Source organism: Punica granatum, chromosome 2 (genome assembly GCF_007655135.1).
Source record: "Punica granatum isolate Tunisia-2019 chromosome 2, ASM765513v2, whole genome shotgun sequence".
In the NCBI taxonomy this organism is placed as follows: domain Eukaryota; kingdom Viridiplantae; phylum Streptophyta; class Magnoliopsida; order Myrtales; family Lythraceae; genus Punica; species Punica granatum.
The window spans coordinates 35,301,385-35,320,688 of NC_045128.1; the positions used below are offsets into that span (position 1 = coordinate 35,301,385).

Genomic DNA, 19,304 nt, shown 5'->3' on the forward strand with positions numbered 1-19,304 from the left:
GTGAAAAAGAGAGTATTTTTGCAGACATGTTTCCTTTCATTTTTTCCCCCTTTAATTAATAGGACATAAATTTAATAGATTTTTCTTAGGCACTTCAATTCTACATTTCACGGTAGAAAATTTACAATTTGACCTGAAGAAATTTGGTTGAAACGATAAGAATATTCTCTTTTTTTTTTTCCTAGTAAAATACCAAACGCCTCGTCTTCGTGAAATTAATAAAATGGGACAACAAGTGGGGGGGGGACTTGAATTACATGGGGGAGGACTTGAATTACATGGGTCCTAGAAAAGAAGGGAGTAGAGTAAAAGTAGGAGGAGGAGGGGAGGTTTTGGTTTGTGGGGCAACTACCCTTTACCAAGAGGTCTTTTTTGGATATGCCAACAATAACAAGAGAACATGTCACTCTCTAGGTTTTAAAGACATTACCAACCAAACCACGCAAAAGACACCAAAGAAGTTCTCAGGTTGGTTGGTTTGTCTATGCAAATGATGGATAGATAGATACACATCCAAAAGCTAAGGATAGATAATAGATGGATCAATACGTTCAAGTCTTTGACTCTTACCTAATAAAAATTGCGACGTCTTCCCGATCATGTGACCCTTGAGTCATATAGAAGCCTTTAGAAAAGCCCCTCCCAACCACTCATTTCAAAATCTTCAAGTCAAGGGAGGATGAGCATAAAAAATTAAAAAAATAATACGTAAAATATCCTTTAAATATCGAAAATTTAGGGAGGGACGATTGCTCCTCTCAACTCCCCTTTTGGTCATTCCAGTCTTCAACACGGCATATTTTCATCCCCTTGTAAATCTGGGCATTCTTGGACCACATAACGATGAGCAACCGAATGTTGCCTCCCAACTTGCAGACTCCCACTATTATTTTCTATTTTTTCGATGTGCAGCCTGGTATGTAGGGGAGAAAATGGATCCTGACCTTATTGGTTGCATATTATTTTCTTAAAGTGCTCGAAAATATGCAAGAAAATATACAAATTTTCAATCCACTTTGGTGGCTCTCAATTAACCAGCTTGAGCATTAATTGTCAATATAAGACTCACATATATATGTGTATATATATATATATATATATTATTTCTTTAAGAATTCAAGTGATTTATTTAACAAAATCAAATCAACATCAATTCAAAGTCGGCGAGCAACATTTGACTCTCCTTCCGGCGTGCTCAACCCCGGTTTCTATTTCTGCCCCTTTATATTTATTATTATTCTTTTCTTTTGCTGATGATCCGGATGGTCAATCTGTGGGAAGGTTTGATGTATAATCAATCGGTCAAAAACTCATTCGTCCGTACTTACTGCTACAAATTGGAAAAGACACAAATCCGTCTAACATTCAAGTTCAATTCGAGAATGCTCGTCGTATATTATTTTAAAACTTCAGAATTATCGAATCCGCTCATCACTCAATTTCATATTTCTCTCAACAAATTATATATGTCTCTCCTCTCTTCTCCCCCTCATTTTGGCCGTCTCCCTATACAATAGTCAAACTATCTTGTTCATACATTTTAATTAATAAGTTCTTTCTCTTTATAGGTCAATTAATAAGTTCTGAAAATGATGGGAAGAGTAGCCTGAGCAAATCCCATTGTTAGAGAGATGGTAGGAGTGAATTCGACGTAGCAAGCTCATTAAAGTGTGAAATTCATCAACCTCATAGATTCATAACTCCGACTTGTATGAACATGCGATCGACCTTTATAGATGTACCGTAAAAATCCGAGGATTACGAAGAGAGAAGATATACGTGGTAGGATGCCTTTGGATTTTCAGTTGAACCTTTACTATGGCTGGCGTGAATTTCAGATTTTGACTTGTAGCTGTTCCTGGGCTGGAGCCAGCGCTTATCAAAAAAACGAATCGACTTATCAGAAAATGTACAATTGATAAAAGATAAAGAAAGATTAAATATAAATAAAATGGAAATAAAAGGAAAATTGGAGGGCAAAAGTGTAAAAAGGAGCATACCCCGCCAATGGGACGACGTGACCTCCAACCGGTTACGTGCGAGAAACGCCGCACGTGCCGCGACAATCTCGATGCCGCGGGCGCCTCCCATCCCCCCTTCTCTCCCTCCCTCTAATATAAAACCCTACAAGCCCCTTTTCTCTCTACATCATCCTCTGTGACCTCTGTCCGTCTTCTCCGCCTGCTCAACCCTCTTTCCGTCTCGGTCCTCCGGCGAATCCTCCCACCAACCATGTCGTGCTTCAAGAGCAAATACGAAGGTACTCACTGCTTCCGATCGATCCTTGCTTGATCTAATTCTTCTTCAGAAGTTTGCTTGAATCTCGTTTATCCTCGCTTCAGTGCACTCCCTCTGCTTCGTTGTGCTTGTAGATGCTTAGATCGGTGCTTCTGCTTATCGTCTTTGGGTTAATTCTTTTACTTGAATCCTTTGTTGATGTATACATGAGTTGATGTTGTGTGAATTCAGTTTCGGAATGATCTATGGATGGTCGACTTGATAAAATAACCATCGATCTCCTAATCGTTACTTGACGGCTGATTAGCTGCAGATCGCCTTATACTGTGCAAGAGCTGGATTTACGCAAATATTTTCTTCCATCTGTTAATATTATTTCGACACTCTTTATGGAAGAACAATATATTTTGTGATCTATTATAACCATCCTGTGCTCTGAAGTTGGACCTTGTCTTTGGTTAATTGCTTGTTATCTGAAGGTCGTTTGACAACATGTCGGAAACTTTCTTGATCTTCTGTTTTCCACTAGACAGGATTACATGTATTGGGTCTTCAAGTTGATAAATTGGGACAATTCTCATAAATCTAAGGATTAACGATTGAAGTGATAGTTGACTGATTTAATCAATAAATGATAGCTTTGAAGGACTTTGCACCAGCGACCTATGATTAGTTAACTACTTTACCTGTTCTTCATTGCTTTCCGGCAAGGATCGTGTTATTGAAGCTGCAAGTTATGATTCATGAAATTTCTTTTGACTCAGTCAAAAGAAACAATTTTGTACTGTATTGACTAACTTGTTCTTATATGGTTGAAAAGTTGTGCGATTGAGCTAATTCTTTACTTGCATCATACAGCTGAGCTCATTGCCAATGCTGCCTATATCGGCACCCCTGGGAAGGGTATTCTTGCCGCTGATGAGTCCACTGGTACCATTGGCAAGCGTTTGTCCAGCATCAATGTTGAAAATGTTGAGGAGAATAGGCGCAGCCTCCGCGAGCTTCTTTTCACCACTCCCGGTGCTCTTGAATGCCTCAGTGGAGTTATCCTCTTCGAGGAAACCCTCTACCAGAAGACACATGATGGTAAGTACTGTGACTTTCCAATACCTTGAGTTAGTTTCTTTCTTGAATTTTTAGATGATCTTGGTGGCTAACGTTTTGGAATGCTGTTATTCTATAAATTGAGCTGATGGTTTTATCTCATGATCCGGCTAAGATTTGTACAAACCTTTTAAGAAGGCTTCCTTATTTTATCTTCTTTTCTTCAAGTGAAAAATAGAAATGTTTCTACTTCCAATTGATTTTTGAGGTGGCTGGTTATGGTGTCGGTATCTGTCTGTACCTAAAACCCTAAACACAGCTCTTGATTTTTGTCATATGAAAATGTGTCCTGTGCTGTGTAATTCTATAGATGGGCATTGTAGTCGATTTTGGAATCTTAGATGGCAATGATTGAAAAATGAACTTGAATTATTGCCTTGCAGGCAAGCCTTTTGTTGATGTCCTGAAGGTTGGTAAGGTTCTCCCCGGTATCAAGGTCGACAAGGGCACCGTCGAGCTCCCCGGCACCAATGGTGAGACCACCACTCAGGGCCTCGATGGTCTCGCTGAGCGTTGCCAGAAGTACTACGCTGCAGGAGCCCGGTTCGCCAAGTGGCGTGCTGTGCTGAAGATCGGCCCCAATGAGCCATCCCAGCTGGCCATCAACGATAATGCCAATGGATTGGCCCGGTACGCCGTGATCTGCCAGCAGAATGGGCTGGTCCCCATTGTGGAGCCCGAGATCCTTGTTGATGGACCCCACAACATCGACAAGTGCGCGGATGTGACTGAGCGGGTCCTTGCCGCCTGCTACAAGGCCCTCAATGACCACCACGTCCTCCTTGAGGGTACCCTCTTGAAGCCCAACATGGTTACCCCAGGATCTGACTCCCCCAAGGTTGCGCCTGAGGTGATCGCTGAGTACACCGTCCGGGCCCTCCAGCGCACGGTCCCAGCTGCTGTTCCCGCCGTTGTGTTCCTCTCTGGTGGGCAGAGCGAGGAGGAGGCAACCCTCAACCTCAATGCCATGAACAAGCTCAAGGGCAAGAAGCCCTGGTCCCTGTCCTTTTCTTTCGGACGGGCCCTCCAGCAGAGCACTCTCAAGGCCTGGGCTGGAAAGAAGGAGAATGTGCCAAAGGCCCAGAAGGCGTTACTCACCCGGTGCAAGGCCAACTCTCAGGCCACCCTCGGTACCTACAAGGGTGATGCCCAGCTCGGGGAAGGTGCAGCGGAGAGCCTTCACGTGAAGGACTACAAGTACTGAGATCCATACCTATTGTGGGGGTTAGGTTTGTGCTTTTTTTTTTTTGGTGCTTTTTTTGAGAATTAAAAAAATCGAGTGGTGTGGCGGCAATCCCCCACGCAAAGTCTGCGGTCCTGTTACTAGTTACACAGAGTTGTTCTAGGGCTTCTTTTTGGATTTTCCGTTTCCTACTACTGCTCGTTAAAGTTGATAGCGGACGGTGGCAGAGTAATAATGAACTCGAGTTAAGAGCACCTTTTGAGTGTGATCTTTAATGCCCTTGAGAGGGGGGTTTAATTAATCTTTGAGACTTAACTTTGATCACGTTTTTTATTTATGTTTCGTCCTCTTTGCTTTCGCATTTTTGCCTCCAAAGACTTATGCGTTAGTTATATACAAAGAAACAAAGACTGCTGGGGCTTTGCTGTTCTTAAAACAGGACTAAGAGTCGCTGCCTGTGCGCAAATTGGTCGTGAATGAATAATATACAAGATGAAGCGCACTTTCAATTGGGCAAGTAATTTGCCTAGTAAGCCCATTGGAAAGTTTGGCAGCCAAGCCATGGGGCCTCCTAGTACTTCCCCCAGCCCGTTCAATCCGTCTTAGTGTTTTCTCCAGTGACGGAACGTTCAGAGAAGATGGATCAGGGCTTATGAGCGAGCAGCTGGGCCGTTTACGAAACCCTAAAACCCATCCAATCCACTCTCGAATCTCTCTCCCCCACTGACAATAAATGAATGAATCATCATCAGGTTATTACAAAGCAGCACACGACACAAGACCCTTTCCCTTAATGATAACGTAATCGCTGCTGCAATGAGTCATCACAGATGAGAAGAGGAGATGATGTCGGGGGTGAAGAAGAAGTAATGAATGAATGAGGGGGAGGCAGGCAGAGGGCAGAGGGCACAGGGGCAGGCACTGTCTGTTCAAATCAGAGACCGACAGGGATTGGTGGGTTGTTGCCACTTATGGGGAAAACCAATACTTGAGGAAGCAAAGGCCTTTTTTCTTTTCTTTTCCAGTGGCTCTCTCTCTCTCTCTCTCTCTCTCTCTCTCTCTCTCTGAGAGTGAAATAGTGTGAAATAGAGAGAGAGACAGAAGGAAAACTGAGACTGAGAGTTCTCTTCTTCCAGTCCCCAGTCCCACCCAGTAAGCAGTCAAATCAGAGATGTTATCATCAGAGAAAGCTGATTGGCTCCATTTGCCCCTCTTTGGACTGGACTGCTCTGCTCTGCTCTCTCTTCACCTGAATCAACTGTCCCTCCATTCCATCCATCCATCCATCCCATGGGAGCAATCGATAATAAAGTTAGTTAATTAAGATTCATGGCTCAGCCTCGCCTCTCAGACAATTGAAAGAAGGAAAGAGAAAAGAGGAAAGAGGGATGGGAAGAAAATGGCCGATAGACCTCATCAGCTGCTGATGACACTGCAACTTATTGCTTATATCATGAGGTTTCGGTTTCCATTATCAAGAGAAGCACCTTAATGATCAGCAAACTTGACTTTTGCCAAGTCTACATGTACCCATCGAGGCCGGCTAATTGCTCGCGGTTGCATAAATGTGATCCGTACATACATACAGATATTTTTCATTGAATGGCCTCATGCATCTCACGGACGACATGTCCGTTTCATTTTTATATATCTCTTTGTGACCGTGCTCATGAAGTCATTATATCTGTAATAAGCGATACGAACTTCGACTATATGTGCGTATATATAAGCCTACGGGGAGCACGATCACTGCATACCTTGGGACCTCAATATCTGTATGGGCAACGGTTGCCTTTGCCTCTGGCCGAATCCTATGCTAATCTCTCTACTACAGCTAGCTGATAGCAGAGTACTAAGTTGATGGTGACTGTGTTATTGTCTTCATAAGAAACCGGCCTCTATTTAGGGTCCCCTCAGCTTGAGGGAGGGAAGCTTCTTTACTCTTTCCACTAGTACGGCAGTACCTCAGTGCTGATCAGGTTTTGAGCACTAAGCTTAACTTCTAGTGGATAATGGCGCTTCTCAATGCGTAGGTGGCTCGTAATGCTCCCCAGTCGTACTCGGACAAGGGAGTGAATATATATATATATATATATATATATATATATATATGCCTTCATTTGATTCGCACCTATGCTTTACATAGGGGGCATGTTCCATGACTGGGTGGGTACGTAGTGTGGATATCCTTTTGCTTATTCGGGGAGGGCAAAAAGTTTGGATGATCAAACTTTAAGTTTGGTTGACGAAGAATTACTTTTTGTCAACGAGGTGTTCACGATATAACTCCGACCATCTTAAGATGATCAATGAGGAAGAAGAGTGATGCATGACATTTTAAGATCTATAAAAACCAGAACTTTCAAATTCGACTATGATTTGATCATTATCTAAAGCTATGGGTACCCAATGTCCTTTCTCATTCTATGGTCTATATATGATCGTAAACGCCGATATATATAAATTATAGATGGCAATTGTACGCTACTAGCAAGGAATGGCATATACCTTAAGGAGGATAAATAGAAGAAAATCTACTGCGAACAAAGACTGGAAAAGAACATAATTAAGGGTATGGTCTCTTTTGCTTCTTGAATAATCTCATTCAAACCCCTTCCAAATTAAGCCCGACATAGATAATTAATGAACAATAATTATAGGTCAGTTGTCACTAACATTAGTTTGCTTAACATCAGCATATCTTAATCAACCGATATCAGATTATCTTCAGCAGACGAGTCAATTACTGATAATAATATTATCTAGTCCGCTGATATGGTAGACAGAGCTAATCATATTCCACATAATTTAAAAGCTTGCCAGCTAAATTCCTATCGACCGACCTGTCAACTAGTTCTCTCCCTTGGTAAGCTTCATGCCGTAGTTTTCCCACAAGCTCCCTCCATCACCCATCAGAAATCGAAAACAGCTATCCTGCACAGGGTTCCCGGCATTCAAATTCGAGGGGGATGTGCCATCATTCAACTGATGATGGACTCTTGCTGTCTCGGGCCCTTGCTCGCTGATCTCACAGTACGCGACTCCTCCCTGGTTGTACAGAGAGTCATTATCGCCGTGAAAGTAATTGTTGCTACCACACCTCGAAATGTTCTCCTTATGCTTCTTGTCATAGTATTCCTTACTTCTTTTTAGAAAACCGTCAATCATCCCTTGGTCTCCTAATCTATCAGTGTGGGCTGCAGTCCCCTTTCCGTTCTCCATGCAAACCGGAATGTGATGATTGTCAATGGACATCATGTTATTATCCGATGACGACGATCTCGATGTTAAGTTATGGAGTGCCTCCATTATAGCAGCATCCCTAGCTTCAATCCAAGCCCTCTCTTTGGCCCAAAACTTGTGCTCTTTGTCAATCCTAGCAATCTCTTGTGTCCTCCACTCCTCCTCTCTCAGCAACCTCTCTTGCTCTTTCTCCTCTAGAGCTCTCATCATCTTCTCCACCCATGCCTCTTGTTTCTCCATCAGCTTCCTTATCCTCGAGTCGATGAAATCCTTTATCTTCACCTTCCAACTCCTCCCGCCTCTTCTCTTCTTCGCCCTCGTGTTCCGACCTTCCGAAATATTCTCAACCATCAGATCTGTAGCGCTAGTAGTATTGTCATCATTGGACGAAGAAGTGTCAAAGTCGGAGGAACCAGGCAGGCTAAGGCTGTCGGATGCTTTCTGAGACTGATGAGAGGCTGTCTCGTGGTTATTGCCACTAGCATTGACTAACTGCGGACTGATGATCGAGGGATGATACGAACCGAGCGAATTGACCAGACCCTGAGCTTCTGGCACTGAGCAGGCAGTCATCGATGCATTACTACTCGTATGATCGCCATAAAGCGCCTCGAGCTGCCGGAAGAAGCGGTAGTGCTTTCCATCCTGCCTGCCGGCCTTTCCTTCCTTGGTCTTCTTGTAGTACTTGTACAAGTTCTCGAACTTCTCTCGGCATTTCTTTCCGGTTCTTTGGTACCCATGCTCCTCAGACATTATCCTTCACCACGGAAAAACACCACAAACATGAGAAACATCGTCTAGCTGATTATCCAATGACAAGCTACTAATTAGAAAATAAACATAATTAGAAAACATTGCTCGCGTTGGACTGAAGTGGGAACGTGTGGTCGTTTTCCAAACTCAAAAACCCATTGATTGCTCCAAAAGTATATCTGAAGAAACACAGTGAGCAGTCACAGTCTCTCTTCTTCCCCCCTCTCTTAACCCAAAAGAGAAAAGAAAACCACATGTCGGCATGCACCTTAGAGAAATCTTTCTTGCAACACGAGCGATGTATAATGAAAATCCGTAGCACCAAACACGGACACATAAGTAAAAGAAAAATAAAGCTTGGAGAGGCTTCTGCGGACCGGCTAAGTTAAAACAAAACCTGATAACGCTTCTTGGAGGTTATGTTCGAGGAAATTTAGATAGTTAAGCTGAAAATGAAAGACGGAGAGTGGAAAATGGGAGTAGTTGCAGAAGAGAGGGTTTTCATAAAATGTGCAGCATATTATATGCATACCTGGAAACTTCATCCCAAAGGGGTCCCTTCTGATTAGCCTCCCTAAACCTAGAATCGAGTCGGGATCGGATCTCGAGTAGCGTAAGTGTCTCCTGCCTTGGCCACCTCGCGCTCCCGAAGTCCCCGCCTTCGAAAGCTGCGGCAGCAGGAGAATTGTCGGTCGGGAACTCATGGAGCTTAGCGGCGCTGCCACGACCGTGAACTTTCATCTGGTGTCCTGCCGCTGCTGCCATCATTATCTCCATGGGCTGCGGGCCCCTGTGGTGGCTGGGGAACAGCTCCGGAGGAGGCGGGGCGCCGGTCATGAGCTGCCGGAAATCGGCCATGCCGTAGGGATGGTGCTGGTGGTGGCCATCCATGCTGTGTGGGGGAGTGAAACGAAAATGTAAAAGTGGGAAAAGAGAGAAGGAAAAGTGCTATTATGAAGTAAGAATGATACTTCCAATTGAGGGAAATGGGTAGGACACGAGATACTATTATGTTAGTCTTTATACCGGTCGGACAACAGTAATCGATCGAGGAGTGAACAGATCGAATCACAATTAAACATCTTAACTCACATTCGACATATGGCGCATATTTATATGTATATTTTCTTCAAGTAAACCGTATTACTTGTGAACTTATCTTGATTTACGTGCTGTGATTGGTATGATCGATTAGACTGGAATGTCGATCGCGTAGTAAATACGGGAGAGAGCGGCAGAGACGGATCGTGTCGTTCACGAAAAAGCTGGAATTTGGGCATAGTACAAAATTGGTCCCATCCCATGCAGTGTGTTGTCCTTCCGGAAATATACATCTGTTCTCTCTTCTCTCTCTCTATCCCTCTCACCCTCAGTCTCTTCAAAGACTTAACACTCTTTCATGTTTTTGTGTAGCTAACACTTGGATCGTACGCCGTAATTAAGGAGGTGTTTGGATGCAAGAGTTTATGTACATCCATAATGAATATAATACATAACATAAAAGAGAATTGGTACATTAATTATGTATTAGTACAAATAAGTAATTTTAATTTTTGTAAAGTAATTCAATATCTATATAAATCATTCATTAGAGATAAAATCCATTTCCTGTAAGTATGTTACTAAGTATAACGATATGAAAAATGATAAATTGCATTAAAAACCATGAACTTTGCATGAAATTTTAAATTTATCACAAACTTCAATTTTTAACACCAAAGATCATTGACTGTTACTTAAGTTTCACATTTAGTATCCGTTAAGTTTTCCGTCAACTTTTGCTAATGTGGCAATTTTTGACTCTCAGAAGCCATTTGCCAAATAAATTGCCACATCAGTGAAAGTAGACGGAAAAATGGACGGATGATAGATGTAAAATTTAAGTAATAGTTGATATTTTTTGTGCTAAAAGTTGAATACTGTGTATTCATTAGCGAAATTACTTAGTAAAAAAACTAAAAGTAATTTTACCATAATTGTGTTTTACATTAATTTTATGCCTTAAATTATGGCATGTATTTTTCAATTTTTTTCTAAAGTTATTGGAATACAAATTTATCAGAAAGTAAAAGTTTTAATTATAATAACCGTCAATAAAAGTTCATGTATTAATTAACAGAAAATACACGTGCATCACATGTCTAGTAGGCTTGTATATATGTATGTGCAAGTATGATGTAATTAAATTCAATCAATGGTATAGCTCAAGAATCAAATGAATTAAATGCCTCATATATGTATATATAATTAATTAGCTATTTTTAGCTACAATGAAGAATTTCATAATTCATTGGAAGCGTCTTGTGATATTGTCAAATTAAGGATATATTACATTTGAAATACAAATTACCAACATTAATTTTCGGTTTTACCCATAAAAGAACTTTATGTCAAACAAGTTGATCAGTAGTGCTCCTCCACTTTAATCCATATATATCATTGTTCTACTCTGAAATGGGGCATAGATACCATCACAACCCTCTAGATATTCGAATTTTTCTATGGAATGATCTATTCTGCTCTTTTATTTCCTTAATCAGGTTTTTTTTTTAATAAATCATCATGAGTTCAATTTCCTACCTTTTCAAAACCATAATATGTGCCATTATCCATGTCTATGATGCTCATGATGTCTTATATAGATATATCTTGCTATTGACTTGGTAGGCTGACGGATGAACACTGTCCTCAATGACCCGGCGCTGGCACCACGGTGGGGCCTTAGCGCCCAACAAAAATGGCCATTAGGTCGACCATCAAAATAATCTAGATCTAATATTTTTACATGTAACCTTTTGAAGATAAACTATAGATATAAGTAATGATGTTCCATCAAAAAGAAAAAAAAAATATAGAAATGATGGGGCTCAATCTTGTTAAAAGTTCTCTTGCCCACAACCATATATACATGATCAAATCTATATGATCATTACATGTACCATTTATATAACAGGATCCGAGTATGATTTTGATCTATGAATCAATTTAAACTGATATATGTTATTTCCATCCCGCTTTGAACTTAACATGGGGGGATCATCTCTTTGAATCCCTAGGGTCGGCCTGATAATGTGTTCCAAGATGCATGCAAGGTCAGAGATCGAGGCGAATGACGTGCGCCATGACTAGTTCGTGATAGAGACCTATAGACAATGACAGGACCACGAGTTAATTACCGGATTCACACATGATCGTTTGTCAACCTCTCCGTATACATGTGAATTGCATATATATAGCCAATGGAGATATATGTATAATTCACTGATTGATTCGATCTGTGTACTGAGGGGTAGGTGATCGGAGGTGATCAGAAACTGCAAGCAAGTTAAGGCCAACCCCGTTTGATTGATACCTATCCGTGTCCATTTCTATAACCATGCATGCATTGATGAAGGCAAGAAGAAGAAGAAGAAAGAAGATATCCCTCCATGTGAATATGTCAATTATAAGAATTCACACACATTTACATATATGCGCATATGTAATTGAAGCCGTACTCTCTGCTTTCCCCCTCACTGGCTCTAATTCGTAGGTTCTCTCTCTCTCCCCTTCATCTATCCTTTTCCAGTAATGCGGCTCTATAATTTTTTCCTTGCACATATACATATATTCACATATAAACATTATACATAAGCTGGTTGGACTAGGTTGCCCTTTTCCTATTCTCTCTACCTCTCCTTTTTGTTCGTCGGCAAGGGGTTAGTCTACAACATATTGGACTGAAAACTGCGTGTATGATAGATTCAAGTTATAAATTACTTGTATGTGTGCCTAAAATAAGAAACAAGAAAGGTAGATTACTTGTTTTCAAGTAAATGATTTAGCAAATTACTTAGAAATTTTTTCATAAATTACTTGTATATCATATATGCATGCATTTTAACTATATATATTGTAGAATTTTCAGTTGATCACGTTACTATATCATATCTTGTATAGATCATATAAATATATATGTATATGATGGATGCGGGGGCGAAGCTAGGATTTCCATTCAGGGGGGGCAAACTCATACTTTTGGGATAAATTTTAAAAAATTTAAATTTCAGGGAGGGCAAAATACTAATTTTACATTAAAAAAAACTCATAGTTTTGGGGTAAAATTGAAAAAAATCAAAGTTCAGGGGGGGCAATTGCCCCCCCCCCCCCCCCCCCCCCGCCATAACATTGTCTCCGCCCCTGGATGGATGCATATACTAGTCGAACCCGTGCATGCACGGAGATTTTTAACATATTATAGAAGCAAATTGAACAAAATTATGCTAACATTAAGGAAATGACTTAATTAGTACAAGATCTTTTATCAAAGTAACGTTTTGGTATTTGATTAAAAAAAGACAACACTTTGGTATGAAAACTAAAATTGTAACAATTCTCATACATAATTTTTAAATTTTATAAAATATTAGGCAAACTATTAATGCGAGTTAACATTGTCAAATTTTGCTCATGTGACTCTAGCGCAATTGTTAATATGTGAAGTTTTGAGAATGTGACTCCTATGGAAATGATGGTTGGGAATGGTATCCCCACTACCTTCTCCAAACAACTTTGTTCTCTCTATTTAATTTTATTTTTCATTTTTATTTATTTTATTTGACTATTTAAAATAATTTTTATTTTTAATTATAATATTTCTTATTTTATTTTTAATTTATTTCTATATTTTAAATAATATTTCACTTTTATTTTTATTTTTGTTGTTTTAAAATTTATAATATTTATTTTTCTATTATTTATAATATTATATTATTTTATTTATTTGTCTCATTTGGGATCTATAAGTGGTACTTCCTATTTAAATATTTTTCCACCGCGATATAAGATTGAATTACATTGAATAAAATTTTCACTGCCTCATTAATCTAAAGGTCAAATTAGTCTCTCTTTGTACTTTCTTTAGCTAAGAAAAATTTACTTTGTAGCTATGTAAACTTTTTACTTCATGGTTGAGTAAATTGTATATATTATTATTTTATATGCCAAAGTTTTTTTAAGGTAAAAATCAAATCCACTTGCGAGAATATAAAAATTTATCGTACTCTCCACCAAGGTTTTCGAAATACTTTTGCTTATATATATATATATATATATATATATTGGTAGGGTTGCATGTGCAATGCACGTGAAAACTAATATATAAAATCATGCACGGTATATATATATATAATGGAAAACAATTATTACTTATTTCATAACTAAATTATACTTCAATTTAATACAATCATTATAAAGTATTCGAAAATTTTGACAATTCAATATGCTTATTAAAAATACATGATGTATTCTTTGATTGATCCTTATTATGTCATTATATTGATGCATCTTATCCATAATATTGTTGGTTTATTCAAGTTTCATAAGTAACAATCCCTATTTAAATACTTTATAAATCGACCTATAAGATTGAATTAAGAATAATTATATTATATTATATTATTATTTTATGATATTATTTTATATTATTAATTACTTACCTACTTCATGGTTAAATAATGTATATATTTACATTAATTTATTTGCATTTTTAAAAAAAATAAAAGAGAAACTCAAAAGTATAAAAGACGAACATACTATCCGCGAGAACTTTTGAAATGCTTTTGGTTTAAATAGATATATAGATATAGATATAGATACTTCGTTGTTAAATAATGTCTATATTTACTTTAATTTATTCGTATTTTAAAAAAATAAAGGAGAAACTCGAGAGTATGAAAAACGAACGTACTCTCCGCGAGAACTTTCGAAATACTTTCGGTTTAAATAGATATATAGAAGATATAGATATAGATAAATAGATATACATATAATATAATAAAATAATAGATAGATATATATATATAATAATTATGTATATGTGTAGTTCTGAGTTATATATATACTTAAGACTAACTCTACATACATTTGATGCATGGGTTTTGTTTTTTTATCTGTAGAGAAACTAGATAGAGATCTTACTCGGTATAATTGTGTTCATAATACTGCGTATATACACACATATATGTATACAATTATAATATATGGGATGATGATTAATATGAATATATAGGCTGGTAAAAATTTGCATGTACGTACACACGTACATGTAGTGGAAAGGAAGAGGGTGGGAGGCACGTAATTGTCCAATAAACAGGAGAATCTGAGAGAGAGAGAGAGAGAGAGGGATAGCATTTTCTTTCTTTTCTTTTGAGAGTCTGTTTAAGTCTGACTATGGAACTGATGACAGTGTCTCAGAACCCTCACACACAACACACAGATCCACAGTATTATGAGATAGAGATCTCTGATAGCTTGTGCTTTTGAAACTGCCAGACACACTTCCTTTCCTAATATATCCATGCAAAAAAATAATAATAATAATTATTATTAAAAATTGCACTTACAATACAACCAGATTAATATAGCAACACATCCTGTAATATCCACGAGTACATCCGAAAATATACCGATTAGTATCGTGACACTCACATCATGTATAGTTTGCGATAGGGATTCAATTATAGTTCACCGCATGATGATATATGTTTATATAATAACTTCACATCGTGTTCGTTGTACATATGTCTGTGTGTGTGTGTGTGTGTGGATAACAGTGTTGGTTGTAATAATTGAGTAGATCACTTATTATGACTCATCAGGTGGTGCTGCAGGGCCGGCCATAGGATAGATAGCTCACCCCTACGATGAGCCTATAGCTATACACATTTGTCAGTGAGGCTATTGTCCCTATATATATTTATATCCATATACTCTTATATATATATATATATATATATATATACACATACACGATTTACAAGTAATATATCACATATGCATGATGAAGTGAATGATTAGGTCTGGTCTCTCTAGCAATTGGGAGGGAGGTTGGGTCGGTCTGTTGAGTGTCATCTCTATTAGCTCTCCTTTCCCTCCTCTGGTAGGAGGATAGGCCTTGCCTTCCCTTAAAGTGGTCATGTGGGCCCCTGCCAATTTGATCGTCTCGTCTACTATTCCCCCGATCGACAGTCCATTACAATTTGTATGCGTTATCTCCTCTCCCCACTCTCCCAACGGTGAGTAGATGTTATTAAATGAACAACCTCACGTCGATCGACGTCACATCCTTCAAAACCTTTTCATCTCGACAAGTACCTGCTGATTTATATGTGTGAGGCATTGTTTCTCTTACAATTATTATCAAATATCTGATGAAAATGAATAAGAAAAGATATAAAGAGTATGAAAAGTCCTATCTATATGAGGATAATCAGATATATTTTGGTTATAAGTCTAAGGGTGAGTGCCTAATTAAGGCACCATACCCTTTGCTCTACGAGCATATGTTACTAAAGAGACGAAAACTTTTTCATTCAATTCTTTTTTTCTTTTTTCTGCTGAATATTCTCAATCAATTCTTCATTGCTCATTAATTTTGTGAATTTGGCCACAATATATAGCATTTTCTCTTGCAATTGCACTTTTTTGGTATCAAAACTCGCAGTCGCTTTTCGAGTTAATCTGCTTATGTGGCCTCATCATATACAATATTATTATTAGGTCTTGACTGGGTGATCAGTAAGGACTTTCTCTCTCGCACTTGGATGAGGGGGACCGTTGACTATGAGCCAAACTTCACTTTCATACTCAGACCTTTTCCGTATGTACCTTGATATTCGAAAAATGCTTCACTAATTCAGTTCAAGTTGGATGGTCAATTAATGTGTAAAATTATCCAAATCTAGAGATTTTATTTAAGAGAAACAAGTGCCGAACAATTTAAATAAATCATTGTTGGCTCATAATCGGACTTTACTGCCCATTAACACTCGAGCTTGGCGTGGTGTAAGCCCATATGAGTACGCGAAAGTATAGTCTGCTCTCATACTATGTCAAATTTTCTCTAAGTCTATCAACAAATGTCCATATGTAACCAAAAAGCCCGAGTTGATAAGTCATGAGATCCAATTTTTATAAACTTGGGGATTACTATTTTAATTTTTCTATACGTGATTCTTACTCTCAACAATAAGATCAAACTCAACATTTTCTATGCCATTTTTTTTTCTATTCTTCCGCATTAAGGAGGAAAGATGGGATCGAACAAGAGAATTATGATGAGGTCCAATAGAAATAATTATAAAGTGGGGCATTATACCCACGTGTCGCCGTGGGTTGAAAAAAAATATCATCAATTCTTTTTATTTATCATAATAGTTTGTGTAAAGAATAATGTAGAATATAACTTAAATTAAGGACAATATTACGTATATCTAAAAATCGTAAATTTCATGACTGGGAAGGACGTTGATCTCTCTTGAACTTAGATTATTTAGATTTAACAGACTTCCGAAAATCAAGTGATACATACAGAAAAAATCACAAATAAACATAGGCTACTTAAATCACTAACGATTTGATATGAGTTAAACATGAGTTGTTTTTAAGTAAGTTGACCCTTGTTATTCTTATATAAGGCTTCACGTGTGAGCCTTTCGATTGGAAAGAATTTACAATCGAAAGAAGATTATCCCTTAGTGGGTCAATGACCTCACTCGAGTCTAGATTAATCAGATTTAGTGGACTTTCGAATATCAAATATGCACACGAAAAAAGATAATTATATACATAAATTTAATAAGAATTTCAAAATGCTGAAAAATTTAAGTGAATCGACACTTGTTATCCTTGGCAATGTCACAAGGGCACGTCTTGTTATCGGAAAGAATTTATGATCGAGAGAGGTTTGTCCCTCAGTGGGTGAACGATCTCGTTCGAGTCTACATTGATTGTACCTAGTGGATTTTCGAATATTAAATGTACACAAGGGGAAAAATATTTATATACATAAATATAATAAAATATAATTTTTTTAATAAAGAGGGAACATGTCTTTTTATCGAAAAGAGGTCTTTTTATTAAAAGAATTTAAGATCGAGAGAGATTTATCCCTTAATGAGTGAATAACTTTGCTCGAGTCTAGATTGATCGGACCTAATGTACTTTTGAATGTCAAGTGGATACACCGACAAAAATATTTAAGCACTAAATTTAATAAAAATAAAAAATGTGGAATTATTATTATTATTATTTTTTTTTAAAAAAGAGGGGGCTGAGCGTGGGAAAACCCACTCCTCTCTCCCCCTCTTTCATCCTACCAACAACAGATTCAGTTTATAGTAATGATAATGATAGGTATACGTATTGATAAATTCATTTGTTAATTTTTTTCGTTACAAGTGACACTAATAAATTTAATATAATGAAATAAGAATCATAATAACTAATGAATGGGCATAAATTATTCCAGCGGTTATCACGAGTATCGAACCTGAAACGTCTTGATTATCAGATAAGAACGTGTTTTATTGCGCTATACTATGTTTGATGATAAATTCACTTAATTGGATGTGATATTATTCCATGAAGGATGCTTATCATGGCGCTTTCTTGCGGCGGCTTAAAAAATCTCTTGCTCTCTCTCATTTCAGCGAAATTAAGAAGAAAGAAGAAAATATCAATGTGTCTTCCTTATAATCGAAGAAAGAAAGAAGACAATATCAATATGGATTGATTCAAACGATTTGTTATTTATTTCTCTTATACAAAATCTCAAATTCGAGTTTTATAAATGGAGAAAATTCACGCTTGGAGAGTTTTTATTCATTTAGTGGGCTGACTTAGTTCGAACTAGATTAATCGGTGCCCATTGAGTTATGAATAATAGAATAAATGCCGAGAAAAAAAGAAAAAAAAAGGGGGTTGCCCATGTCTTACGGGGGGAAAGAAACCCTTTCTGTTTTCAAATTTCAATTCATCGCAGGACTCCTCAATTACTATCAATCTTTCCCTCCCTTTTGTTTGCTTGGAAAGGCAATTAATCTTTCCCTCCCTAACAATTCAATAAAGAGCACTTTTATATGGCTGGGGACCTGCGCAATAATTGGTGCGATTCTCTAATAAGTACCTCAAAATTTTCTTTGATGATATGTCCAAAGGTTGCGCATATCTCAGTTTGAGAATGCAGATGATTTTATTGTTTCTCTCTCATATTATTTAATCCTACAAGGAATTAGAAATTACTACCTATTTAGATTTGTATATGGTACGACCAATATGCAATATGTGTCCTTGATTGGAGCAGCTCATGGAATTTCTTCCCTCGATGGGGTCCCATATAACTGAAGAACATTTTGTTTTAAATCAAAGTTAAATTCCAACAAAATAAAATAATGACAAGAGTGGTTTAGACTTTGTTTGATTGAGAATTGAATTCCATAAATAAATAGATAAGCAAAGGATTGGACGTTGCTTAAATTAAAATCACATCGAATGGGAAACCCAATCATATACAAATTTGGGACATGAATCTGACAAATATGTCAATGTTGTCAGCATCCGATGACGGAAAATTCTGATCCATCTTAATCCGGTGCGGGGCCGAGACACCCCTGCATGATGGCTTCTGGGTCCATGCATGATTATGAATCAATTCCCTCTCAAAAACACACAAACAAACAGAATATCTGAGAAAAAAAAGAGAAGAAAATCCTCTCTGCCTCTTATTTATTACCATTCACCAATTTTACGATTGGGATGCAGTCTTGCAAACAACACATCGAAGGTGTATATGGCTCTCGCCAAACGCAACTAGACGTGGTACATGCCGCCCGCAATGAGTGCTACATGCCGCTATTGTGTCTTCTGTTGCCATATATCGCGGTCGAGCAGTCTTATATATGTTTTATTGTCTAGTGTTGTCTTGTCTCTATATTAAGATAAGACTCTTTGTATGTCCATATTT

At 37.9% G+C, this 19,304-nt stretch overlaps 2 protein-coding genes across 2 annotated transcripts; one reads left to right on the plus strand and one right to left on the minus strand.

Annotated features, from left to right (window-relative positions):
- Positions 1-2,102: 2,102 nt before the first annotated feature.
- LOC116196171 (fructose-bisphosphate aldolase 6, cytosolic) lies at positions 2,103-4,849 on the plus strand. Its single transcript, XM_031525761.1, has 3 exons — positions 2,103-2,260; positions 3,097-3,324; positions 3,726-4,849. Exons 1-3 carry the CDS (start codon positions 2,233-2,235, stop codon positions 4,544-4,546), a joined length of 1,077 nt encoding a protein of 358 aa, XP_031381621.1. The 5' UTR covers positions 2,103-2,232; the 3' UTR covers positions 4,547-4,849.
- Positions 4,850-7,088: 2,239 nt separating this feature from the next.
- Positions 7,089-9,604, minus strand: LOC116197897 (trihelix transcription factor PTL). Its single transcript, XM_031528164.1, has 2 exons — positions 9,054-9,604; positions 7,089-8,525 (listed from the first exon to the last, which is right to left on the minus strand). Exons 1-2 carry the CDS (start codon positions 9,410-9,412, stop codon positions 7,376-7,378), a joined length of 1,509 nt encoding a protein of 502 aa, XP_031384024.1. The 5' UTR covers positions 9,413-9,604; the 3' UTR covers positions 7,089-7,375.
- Between the last annotated feature and the right edge of the window lie 9,700 nt (positions 9,605-19,304).

What these genes read in the sequence shown, in the direction of transcription:
- LOC116196171 (XM_031525761.1), top strand. Translation starts at nt 2,233, where the DNA reads ATGTCGTGCTTCAAGAGCAAATACGAAG. An exon ending in CTTCAAGAGCAAATACGAAG is followed by an intron (nt 2,261 to 3,096) that starts GTACTCACTGCT and finishes TGCATCATACAG; the next exon opens with CTGAGCTCATTGCCAATGCT. An exon ending in CTACCAGAAGACACATGATG is followed by an intron (nt 3,325 to 3,725) that starts GTAAGTACTGTG and finishes ATTGCCTTGCAG; the next exon opens with GCAAGCCTTTTGTTGATGTC.
- LOC116197897 (XM_031528164.1), bottom strand. Translation starts at nt 9,412, where the DNA reads ATGGATGGCCACCACCAGCACCATCCCTACGGCATGGCCGATTTCCGG. An exon ending in CTTTGGGATGAAGTTTCCAG is followed by an intron (nt 8,526 to 9,053) that starts GTATGCATATAA and finishes TCCGTGGTGAAG; the next exon opens with GATAATGTCTGAGGAGCATG.